Source organism: Eleginops maclovinus, chromosome 3 (genome assembly GCF_036324505.1).
Source record: "Eleginops maclovinus isolate JMC-PN-2008 ecotype Puerto Natales chromosome 3, JC_Emac_rtc_rv5, whole genome shotgun sequence".
NCBI lineage: Eukaryota > Metazoa > Chordata > Actinopteri > Perciformes > Eleginopidae > Eleginops > Eleginops maclovinus.
In genome coordinates, this window is record NC_086351.1 from 18,513,306 (window position 1) to 18,524,601 (window position 11,296).

Sequence of the window (11,296 nt, forward strand, 5' to 3'; positions counted from 1 at the left end):
CTCCCTGATACTTCCTTTATGATGTGTTGACTTACCATGGGGGGCTTCCACCGGATTTGCTTCCTGAAGAATGATCATTTAACAACAAAGCTCATGTTGCATACATTTAACCGGTTTTCAACAGGAATACATTGAAACGATTGGCACATGACTTAAGCCTCATCTCATGTAGAGTCCCGACCATAACGTATGTAAGGTTTGTTTGTTGTATTTTCTCTGAGAGGTCAGTTTATTAACTTCAAGGCCAGGTAAAAACAATAAGTAAAAATAGATTCCAGACACTGTTTCCAGAAGCTTTGCTACTTTGTTGGGAACAACTGACAAGACAATGTACAGTATGCATATATCTTAACATTTTTGGCAAAATAAAGCATCATCATTCCTGGATACATCAATCCGAAATGTATTTCTTAAATGTAATAATTTGCCTGAATTAGGAGATTACAATCCAGTTAAATCACTCTTTAAATCAGTCAACCCTCCTCACAAGAACAATACAAGAGTTGTAGTTTTTTGGAGTTTGAATGATACTTAACATAGAAGATGAGAAATCAATTCATCAACACTTTCATTTCATTTTCCCACTGAAAGTCCCAGTTAAGCTGAATACATTTAGAAGCACATTTTCTGAATTTTAAATGCCCTTCACATCCTCTCTTCACTCCCTCCTCGGCATCCGACTGGAGGTTTCCGTCGGCGAGGACATCAGGCTGGAGGCTCTGAAGTTCACTCTGATTGGCTTGCTGACGTCCTGAGTAATGGCAGTCACTTCCTGTTTGTCCTCCCCATTATTCACCTTCTCTTGTATGACTGCCTTTTGTTTTGTTGTGGTATGAAGTGAGCCGCTGGTGTTTGATAAGGGTAGCTGGTGCTCTGTCATGCCTGTGCTGCTGCCCAGCCTCAGAGTTTGGCTGGGATTCCTCTCCACCATGAAGTGGATCACCTGCTGCTGCTTATAACTCTCTCTACGGACGCTGTCTGTTTCTGAGAGAGTCAGCCTGGAACACATTCAAAACACCAGAAAAATGCTTTTTATAACTCCCTCTTATACACAAAAGACGTTATCATTATATTTCTTTCAAATGTATTTTAGGCAATATGGTTGAATCCAAACTGAATAACTAAACAAGACTGCTGCTTCACTTCTCTTGTATAGATAACACTTTAAAGCTACACTCTGTGATATATGATATCCAGAAGAAATACTGGGTTTATTTTAAAAATCATTGAAGGGTACCAATTTTTTTTAATTTTCCGGTTCATACTTGCATTTGGGGCTTTCTAATAGAACATGCTTACATCTTTTTTTGTTAAAAAGCTAATTGTTTTTCTCACAAACCACAAAATAGTCAATAATGTGATTTATTTCCGTATTAAACCGTGTCCATTGTATAGGATGACCGAAGAGATAGTGTTTAAAGGCATGATTTGAGCATTATAAAATATACTTTCTTTTTAAACTGTCATTATATGATGATTATTGGACGCAAATATAAAACAACCTTTAAAAACCTGCCTTGCTCTCTTCCACTCCTGACAGCTTAATGTCTGGCTCTACTTCAATAAATGTAACAAGTTATCCTTTGTTTCCTAAAGTTTTGAAAAAGTTTGAAAATGAGAGGAAGCACAAAGGATATGGTTTGAATTAGCCACCAGAGAGAGGTTTCAATCCAACAAGGCCGTGCAGCAGCCTTATGTAAGTGAATCAGTGCAGATTCAAGGTCAAAGCTCACCCATGTCGTGTGTTTACAGTGAAACAGAACACATGAGCTGCTGAACCTTTACCATTTTTCCTGCTGATTATCAAACACTCAGCACTGTATGGATCTACAAATACTCAACAGAGATCACATAAACATCACAGAGAAAATGCAGTAGAAAAAAACACAACCTGTATGGCAGTGATTCATACAAAATTGAAATGAGTAAAAGCTGAATTTAATGTGGAAACAACCTACTTGTATTGTGGTCTCGTTTCAAGGACGAGGCTCAGCCAGCATGCTTCGTAGCTCTCTTTCTTCCACTGATTCTCCTCCTGAAGATCACAGTAGGAGTTCACCAGGTAGCAGCTGCCTCTGCTCACACAGTGCATTGTGGGATTGTTTTGAGTGTTTGAATTGAACTTCTATGTAACAAGCCTTTTTCGTATCTCTTTTCTCTCCTGTCTGACTTAACCCGTATAAAACTCAATGGAGACAAACACAACAAGCGATCAAATCATGTGTCGTCGTCAACGTCTGTACCAAGCAGTCTGAGGTGTGAGTGTGTTTGGCAATGTCTTAAATATTCAGCCTTGTTTCTATTTTTACTCCTCTGCATCACTTTGTAGTGAATGTCCTCACTCCAGGCTTCCCGAAGGTTGGTTTTCATTTGAAAATGAGCACTAGCTCTTTCTGTAACATGAATCAACCCGATGAAACTCCAATGATTTCATGTATGGAAATTATTTCTATCATTTCAATAACCCAGTGTTGAAAGATATACTAAGATATTTACATTAAGTAGAAGTTTTAATAGTACAGTGTTAAAATATCCTATTACAGGTAAGAGTTCTGCTTTAAATTTTACGTTAGTAAAAGCACAAACGTTTTGGTGTCAATATGAACTCAAACGATCAAAACTAAAGCACTCATTATGCAGAATAGCCCATTCCAGAATAATTGTAGATTACTCGATTATAATACGTGATGCATTCATGTGTTCATCACCTTTAACTGCAGCTGGATTTACCTTATATCCTGCTGAGTTGCTTAATCTATATTAATGCATCATTTATTTGTTGATTTAAATTTGTATTCATAATTGAAATCTTCATAATAACTAAAGCTGTCATATAAATGTAGTAGAGTAAAATAATCAATATTTACATCCAAGACAGTATGGAGTATAAAGTTGTGGTGGAGCATAAAAATACAAATGCTGAAACCACCTACTTCAAAATGTACAGTATTTGAGTAAATGTACTTAGTAATGACCACAGCTGATCACAAAGTAAAGTCAGTTGAAAGTGTGCATGTGTTGACATAAATATAAAATGACTAGTCTGCTTTAATGACATCAATCCAGGGTTTATCCAATCAGATCAACGAAAATATCCTCCTACTCCTCGGATGTCTCTCACATACGTAGAGCGAATGTGGCAGGGAGGAAACAGCTGAGAGCAATCAGATCACTGGCTGACAGTCTTTATCCCACTCATTAATTAAAATATATGTCAGTTCCTTAGGATAGAATTGCTCATATGATCATATGTAATGAAAGGATTTTATTGTATGTAAATATCTAATATCCCATTCAATTTGACACCACTGAAATACTTTAAACCTTGAGTCCCTGTGCTCTCAGGAGAACGCTGGCAGTCCCACTTTCATCAGTTGGAGGGTGAAACTGTATCAGAGGGGGTTTGACGGTGTGACTGAGCCAGTGGAGGGTATGCTGGACTTCTCCCAGCACAAACAGTCTGTTCCCTCCCGCAACACAAGAGCCAGTATTACATGACTCCAGTTTGATGCTGAATCCTGACTAATAGAAACACAAACACCCATTCACAAACAAAAACAGGCATCTCTTCAAGATCAGGAGAAGCGGTGATCAGTTTTCCATCACAAGGAGGCCAAGAATGATGATACAAGATGTTCTACATTTCTTATGTATCACTTGCACACATTTCATATTAAATGTTTGAAATCTTAAGACATCAGATTCCACATGGTTCATAACCATATTAGCGTGGCCTATTTTCCAATTGGGTTTTTTCAGACGGTGGTAAAAAGTTGTATTCTTAATAAAAGCTTATAGCACACACTTATTCTCTGAAACTCTCTTTATTATGCCAAGGACTTTGGAGTACAATTATCAAACCTAATTGTATTTTCTGTGTCATCAAGTGGAAGAAGTTCAACACCTTGACCCAAAAGAAAGATTGAAATATACAATGGTAACTCTTTACATTGCATTTAAAAAAAGGCAAAATCAGTTCCTATGTCAAATAACGAATGCATTGTCAAACATTCACACATACAAGTTGAGAATATGACAAACAGTTGAAATAATAACAAATTAAATGAAACCGATAACTCCAAATGTGTAGCTGTGTGAGCCGTAAACCCACAAATAAATGATATGGTACGGTATCTTAGCAGAGTTAACTACATCAAGAATCAGCATTGTTCAAACTCAAGGTATGAATCACAAACAGCATATCTCAGAGGCTGAACCAGGCAGGCCTCTTCCTGGGCCTCTCCACAATCCTTTTGTCTTTGTCCAGCTCACTTGGTGTTTCTCCCTCATACAGGATGACGGTCTCTACTGCCGGCACCCTCCGCGGCCCCCCTTCCATCTCTTTCATCTGCTGCCGAATCTTAGATGTCTCCCTGCACACCTTGGCGTAACAGAAGCCGCAAAGGATGTGTTTCTGCTTCAAGTGGCCACACTCAGGACATGGCTCAATGTTGTTCTGAGAGAGAAAGAGAGAAACAGTGGGTGAAACGATGTTTCAAATAACTTTTGGAAAAACAATTTTCTTTACAGCAGTTTGTTGTTACTTATAATCCAACATATAAATGAATAATGATAGCACATGTGTTCAGCTAACAAGGAGCTACTATCAGATACATTTCAAATTAGGTACATCAGGCTTGTACACTGAAAGAAAGGTGCTGAAGTACTCAATATAAATTGAAATATATATTATAAATCACTTAGTCACATTAAAAACAAGGGGTCCTAAACATTAACAGTTGTTAGGTTCCATTAAGAATGTTTGTTATCATTGTTGACAGTGAATAATCCAGTCATATAGTAGTATTCATGCGATGAGAAGTCCGATTAGCTGTGTTACACTACAAAGTTTGCATTCTTCTTCCTAGCAAACATTTGATTAAATATGGAATGAGATGTTCCTTAAATGTCAATTTTAAAGTTTAACATACTGAAAACTGCTGCCATAGTGCTTTAAATGTACAATGATGAGTTACATCTGATAGACCCAATCATTAACACTAAGCACAAGAAAGCTCTATAAGTTAGACAGCAATGGAGAACAGTTGGGTTTTGGAGTGCAAGGATAATTTGAAAGGAAGAATACCTTGACTTGTAACATATTGATTTCAGATCTCCTCCTGGTGCGGTTGATCTCTATAGTGCGTCTCTTCTTGGGTACTGCCATCCACAGGATGTCATCTGTGAACCCAGGAGGCTGCTCCGGGCTCTGCTGCTCCTCCAGCTCATCCTCCCTGTCGACCTGAGGCAGGAAACTTGGGCCAGTCACTGCTAGCGCTGGAGCTGCAAAGGAAACACAATGTTACAGGTTTGCTTTCACAGCACCTCCACATGATCAATTCAGCATGAGCAGTGTGTTTACGACACAGGGCTTATGACGATGGTCAGCAGTAAGCTAACCTTAGCTGCCTACTAGACTTCAGTCAGCAAACTCACCAAGCTGTCTCTCTAGTCCGGCCGCCTGCAGAAGTCTTCTCTCAATGTTCAGCAAAGAGCATCTGAGGCTGTTCACTAAAGCGGCTAAATTCATCATTGCTTTTGTCAGCACGCTTGTTTCCGTTTAACATGTCAAACAGCTCACGGTCACAGAGATTCAATACATCGTCATCAAGCTGCGACAAACCACGATTCTTCCTCTAATTAAATTCGGGCAGGCAAGATTCATCTAAGTGACTTACTACCACCTAGCAGCAGCTTTCTGAACTTCACTCAACTTTGTTTAAACTTTAAATCAGTCGACGGTTCAGTCGACGGTTCAACAAAACAAAAAACACACACATCAAAATAAACAATTAGAAATAAATAAATATAATACTAAATGAAAAATAAAATAAAAATATATAAGACGCAATTGGTAAGTGTATCTTCAATTTACAGGCAATTACATATTCGCAGTTATTATGACCTTTCAGTAACACAAAATTGAAAATACAAATGCTGCGATTTTATTAGTAGCAAATTACTATATGTATATAGATTTAGGTTATAATAATAAATAGATATCTGAAATATACATGTTCCTTAATAATTATATCAAGAATTAAAGAAGTAAAGAATGTTAATATAAAATGTTCATAAAATAATTCCATTTGTTTGTAGATTCCATGATTGGATTACTGACAATACATACAAGATGGGACCCAATTTCAGGTTGAGCTGTGCATTAAGAACAATTAACATTTAAATCGTCCTTAAAGTGGTAAACGACTTTGCAGTATAAAACGTGTTTTAGATCAACATCTCTACATGTTATCTGTAATAAAGTATTTGTGAGTCAATGATCCAACTTCTCTGAAGAATATTTTATTGTATTTAAAATAAAAATAAACATTTCTTATTTATCCAAACAATGTTTGCTTTTTACAACAGAGTGGGTGTTCATGTGAGGTGTTTATTATAGGTGGCAGTGTGCACCCTAAAGTGGATGTACAAGTCTCCAGGCAACACGGAGTAGAAGAAGAAGAATAACAAGATGGCGGAACGAGGCTATAGTTTCTCCCTCACCACATTTAGGTAAACTTTTTAAAAATTACCTTTTAATCTCAAACTAGTATCTTAATTTTTGGCATGTAGAGGTTGTTGTTGGATGGCAGTTCGATAACGTATAGGAACGGTTTTGCATTTGGACTGTAAAACAAGTTTTTAGCCGCAGTTGTAGTTGATGCACTGTCATCGCCGGGCAGTGCAATGAATCGGCTAACGCAAACTGTTAGCTTGTAGGCTAGCGTGTGTTGAAATGAAACACTTTAAAAGTGACTTCTTCTCATATTGATGATAAATTAAAAAACCGGCCACACATGTTTATTTGTAAGTGTATCACTGAATAGCCCGAAACAGTTCAGTTTCACATGATAACGTGGACATGACTAGCTCAGCTAGCTACAATAGCTCAGAAGAGTCGGTTGTTTTACCTTTCGGTTTCGTCTTTGTTGACTATAATACATGAGCTCCTGTTTTGGAACTTTACCACAGAAGCTTAGAATTTAGTAGTTTTTTATTTTTTTTTATTTTTAACATAATAGTAATACAGCATCCTATGTTTCTATCTGAAGCCCCTCAGGTAAACTGGTCCAGATTGAGTATGCCCTGGCAGCTGTTGCAGCCGGAGCTCCCTCAGTGGGCATCAAAGGTAAGCACTCATGGAAATGTGCGGAGAAAATCAAACTATGTTTTTTAATTTATTTTTTAGCAAAAGTAGGTCCCATCCCTTTTTAATATGATGAATTATTGATCAAATATGTGCATGCTTTGAGTAAAAAAGTGATAGACTAAACCACATTTACTAGATGACTGTAGATTGTTATCAGAGGATGCAAAAAGACTCTGTCTTGAAAGGTGTGTAATCCTTGAGTGCGTTTATTGCTGAAGGGTTAATTACCATAGAAATACATGAGTTGGATGTGGACCATTTCTGATGTATTGCCACATTTTTCCTGAAAACTGCAAGTGCAGGGGGAAGTGGGACTTTGGGCAAAATATGGCAGTACTGCACAATTTGGATTTTACAAACTTACTAAAACAAAGGATCTGATATTTTTTCAGATGAGTCAATCGACACAATATGCCAACGTCACAGACGCTGGTGCTGAAACCTAATTAGCCACTAATATAATTGAAGCTGGCTAGAAAGTTAGGATTTTTGAAGATGCTAATTGTGATTTTTGTCTTTACCTTTAAGCTTCCAATGGAGTTGTCTTGGCAACAGAGAAGAAACAAAAGTCCATTCTGTATGATGAGCAGAGTGTCCATAAAGTGGAGCCCATCACTAAACACATAGGCATGGTCTACAGTGGCATGGGTCCTGACTACAGGTGGGGATTCTTTTTGCAGCAGAGATTGCTTTTGCTATCTTAAGACAAGAAGTATTGTTCTGTGTGATGTACTTTTAAAAGCACTATAGGGGAAGAAATGTAAAAATAGGCTGCGCTATTAAGTTATTATAAACGACTAAAGCAAACCCAGTCCTTTCAGAAGAAGCCTCCTCTCTCCTTGTATACTTCAGGTGTTGCATTGAAAGGAATGGGGAGATCCTCCATGATTGGGAAGTGGTCGGATTTCTGGGTCAACAGTTAGCATTAAGAATAGTTTCTTATATCTTGTAGGCCCAAGATTTAGAAATGCATGATTCAGGTATTTTGATGACTTTGAAATCTAGAAGATGTCACCAGAGTCTTGACTACTGAACCTAGCATTCGCAGATTAATTAATGAGTTGTGTCCTTGCAGGGTTTTGGTGAGACGAGCCCGGAAGTTGGCACAACAGTACTTCCTGGTTTACCAGGAGCCAATCCCTACAGGCCAGCTCGTCCAGAGAGTGGCCTCTGTAATGCAGGAGTACACACAGTCCGGGTGGGTACACAACAAGAATCACATATACAAACACTGAATATAGACACACATTACACAGGTAAGCTATATTCCGTCAGAATTTTTTTAATTTAAACCTGTATTTGTTTCTCATACAGTGGGGTGCGTCCGTTTGGTGTTTCATTGCTGATTGCTGGATGGGATGAAGACCAACCCTACCTGTTCCAGTCAGACCCCTCTGTATGTTGTATTTCTGACTTTCATATTGTTGTGAGCACATCTTGCTTGGTGTGCTCAACTTTTTCCATTTGTTTAATCTGCGGTCATTCTAACTCTTTTATAATAATCTGTCGCTTTTTTCTCACACTTGTTTCTTACTGGCAGGGTGCATATTTTGCATGGAAAGCCACAGCCATGGGCAAGAACTACGTTAATGGAAAAACATTCCTTGAAAAAAGGTAAGATGTTACAATAAAAGCAGTGTTTCCCACCGATTTGAAATATACTTGTGGGGTGCAGATGAACGGGCACGGGGTCAAAGCTGCTGCGTTACCTTTTAAGTGTCCGCGTCTACTGAGGTAATTCCATCGTCTTTTTCTCGTAAGGTCTCCCTTTCTGTTTTGTCGCTTGTTAGCAGACCCTACACACGATAGCAGAGCGAACAGGTACAGGACGCGTAGAGCGAGGAGATCATTGTCCACTAGTTAATCGATTGCGGATGACGTCGTGCTCGCGGACGTATTAAAAAAAAATATATACTTTGGCGTCGTTAATGTAACTGGGTGGCCTGCCAAAGTAAAGTCTATGTGTGGGAAACCTTGAAAAGGATTTTTTTGTTTAATGAGTAGAATAAATGGATGTTGCAGACAGAGAATGTATAGATGTGTGAGCTCTTACTTTTGTAATCAACATTTAGTGTCTCCCACAATTAGTTCTCTGTACTTTTATGATAGTTAGTTCAATGATCAACACAAGTGTAAAAATACTTATTTGTTGTGGTTTGTTTTTGGAGATATGATGTATTCAATGTCTTGTATATTAATGCCAAGTCTTTTGGTCAAAAGGGCAACATTCTTGCACCAAACAGTGTTTAGGACCTGAAACAGGAACTTTAAATGACATAGAATGCAGCATTACAAAGCATACTCAATTTGATGCACACTTCACAGATTGTTGGATAACCATTTGATTTTCCTCTCCAGGTATAACAACGATCTGGAGTTGGAGGATGCCATCCACACAGCCATCCTGACATTGAAGGTATGATATTTGTTATAAAAATTCCCAAGATATAGAACATGTTTTCTTTTTAGTATCCTTAATTTACAACTTGTATGTGTGTTTTCAGGAGAGTTTTGAGGGTCAGATGACAGAAGAAAACATTGAGGTGGGGATCTGCAACGAGGCCGGCTTCAAAAGACTCACCCCAGCGGAGGTGAAGGACTACCTGGCAGCCATTGCGTGAACACCCCCTCCCTGGTGACGGGGCTCTCTGGCCACATTTCATGACATAAAAGCACAGTAGCCAACTGTCTCATGACACATTATTTTAAACCACAGCTATTTGCATAGTTTGACCCCATTGAGGAATGACCAAACTGTTTCTTCCCTGAAAATATAAGACAACCGACGCTTAACTGCCCTATACACCAAACTAAAAATGTGAGTTGGCAGAATTAGGTAGCCTCTTTTGCATTATGCCCAGACCCTTTTTACTTTGTAACAGCACTTGTGTGTGCAGCTCTTCAGGCTATTCGCAACGGCATTGACTGAACATCAGTGACTCTGCGAAATGGCAAATTAATGTTATCACAGAACTAATTGGCGTTATGCCTATACTGGTACTGTGAAATGTGACAGTTGGCTCCTGTGTATATGAAAAGGAAAGTGGGCTCTGATGTGTGAAATCTCAAGTTTCCATTGAATTCTTACATTTTCTTATACTTATGTCATTACTGTTGCAAAGGCAATTCCATCAGTTTCAAATCAAGCAGTGTTTCTGTGTCATTGCTCAGAATTAAAATGTTTGTAACCATTGTGAAAAATGGTCTGTTGGTGAACAAAAAGGACAAATATGAAAATGATAACGAGGGCTGTTTATGAAATCTCATCTCGAGTTATTCCTTTTATTCACCGGACTGCACCTAATTAGAATCCCTGAAACACCAGAAACAAGGATCAGTAAAGGAGGAAGGGTGCAGATTTTACAGTTAGGATCTGGTTGCCTGTACAGCAGTTTTACACAATGATTTTTTTTCAGGCTAGAAACAATTCTAGAGTTTGTATTTTTTTCTTCTGGTATCTGTCGCTTATACAAATAAAAGACATTCGTTAATGTTTACTCTGTTTTGAATTATGTGATTTTTTTAGAAGTGGCAGTTTTTACAAATGTTAATGTTAAATATGTAAAACGTGAATGTTCTCTCAGTACATTTTGTGCACAATAAGTTGCGCGCGGTTGGAGAAATAGCCCGCTCTAAGATCAACCGGAACACCTTGTTATACACGCATCCCTCCGCCTATGTTGTGTTTTGAAAACGTACACAAGCCATCTTTGCCAACAGCAAGCTCCTTGGGCGAAGGAAGTGGCGTCATAGCCAGATGTTGGCGGACCATTTCTGGACACGGTTCATTCGTGACTACTTGCCTAACCTACAACCCAGAGGAAAGTGGCTGAGGGAAGTCCAGAATCTGGAAGTAGGGAAGACTGTTCTGATCCTTGACCCCCAACTGCCGCGGGCCTCTTGGCCAACAGGTCGAGTAACAGCTGTCATGGCCGGTAGAGACGGACGTGTTCGGTCCGTTGACGTCCAGGTCGGCCGTCAAACCTACACCAGACCAGTGTGTCGTCTGATGGTGCTTCCAGAGTTGGAAGAAGAGTGAGTCTTTCTTTCATGAGGAATTGATCCCAATTCCGGGGCGGCTATGAAAAGACTCCCTGGATTTTCGTCCTTTTTTTTCAGTTATCTTTCTAATATGGTGAATCTGCC

At 38.8% G+C, this 11,296-nt stretch overlaps 3 protein-coding genes across 3 annotated transcripts; 1 reads left to right on the forward strand and 2 right to left on the reverse strand.

Moving 5' to 3' along the window:
- Positions 1–284: 284 nt before the first annotated feature.
- On the reverse strand, positions 285–2,254 carry zmp:0000000930 (telethonin). The gene is made up of 2 exons (XM_063878704.1): positions 1,959–2,254; positions 285–998 (listed from the first exon to the last, which is right to left on the reverse strand). Exons 1-2 carry the CDS (start codon positions 2,090–2,092, stop codon positions 659–661), a joined length of 474 nt encoding a protein of 157 aa, XP_063734774.1. The 5' UTR covers positions 2,093–2,254; the 3' UTR covers positions 285–658.
- Positions 2,255–3,805: 1,551 nt separating this feature from the next.
- On the reverse strand, positions 3,806–5,646 carry mrpl32 (mitochondrial ribosomal protein L32). Its single transcript, XM_063879186.1, has 3 exons — positions 5,437–5,646; positions 5,087–5,283; positions 3,806–4,456 (listed from the first exon to the last, which is right to left on the reverse strand). The coding sequence occupies exons 1-3, from the start codon at positions 5,531–5,533 to the stop codon at positions 4,205–4,207; spliced, it is 546 nt and encodes a 181-aa protein (XP_063735256.1). The 5' UTR covers positions 5,534–5,646; the 3' UTR covers positions 3,806–4,204.
- Positions 5,647–6,396: 750 nt separating this feature from the next.
- On the forward strand, positions 6,397–10,647 carry psma2a (proteasome 20S subunit alpha 2a). The gene is made up of 8 exons (XM_063879185.1): positions 6,397–6,513; positions 7,053–7,129; positions 7,679–7,811; positions 8,226–8,348; positions 8,465–8,546; positions 8,691–8,764; positions 9,509–9,566; positions 9,655–10,647. Exons 1-8 carry the CDS (start codon positions 6,473–6,475, stop codon positions 9,769–9,771), a joined length of 705 nt encoding a protein of 234 aa, XP_063735255.1. The 5' UTR covers positions 6,397–6,472; the 3' UTR covers positions 9,772–10,647.
- The last annotated feature ends 649 nt before the right edge of the window (positions 10,648–11,296 follow it).

Bases quoted from the DNA above. Each gene is read 5' to 3' on its own strand.
- psma2a (XM_063879185.1), top strand. From the start codon at position 6,473: ATGGCGGAACGAGGCTATAGTTTCTCCCTCACCACATTTAG. The intron at 6,514-7,052 runs GTAAACTTTTTA...TTCTATCTGAAG, and splicing joins TTCTCCCTCACCACATTTAG to CCCCTCAGGTAAACTGGTCC. The intron at 7,812-8,225 runs GTGGGGATTCTT...GTGTCCTTGCAG, and splicing joins GGCATGGGTCCTGACTACAG to GGTTTTGGTGAGACGAGCCC.
- zmp:0000000930 (XM_063878704.1), bottom strand. From the start codon at position 2,092: ATGCACTGTGTGAGCAGAGGCAGCTGCTACCTGGTGAACTCCTACTGT. The intron at 999-1,958 runs GTAGGTTGTTTC...AATGTGTTCCAG, and splicing joins GAAACGAGACCACAATACAA to GCTGACTCTCTCAGAAACAG.
- mrpl32 (XM_063879186.1), bottom strand. From the start codon at position 5,533: ATGATGAATTTAGCCGCTTTAGTGAACAGCCTCAGATGCTCTTTGCTG. The intron at 5,284-5,436 runs GTGAGTTTGCTG...TTTCCTTTGCAG, and splicing joins CGGACTAGAGAGACAGCTTG to CTCCAGCGCTAGCAGTGACT. The intron at 4,457-5,086 runs GTATTCTTCCTT...TTTCTCTCTCAG, and splicing joins TCAATATGTTACAAGTCAAG to AACAACATTGAGCCATGTCC.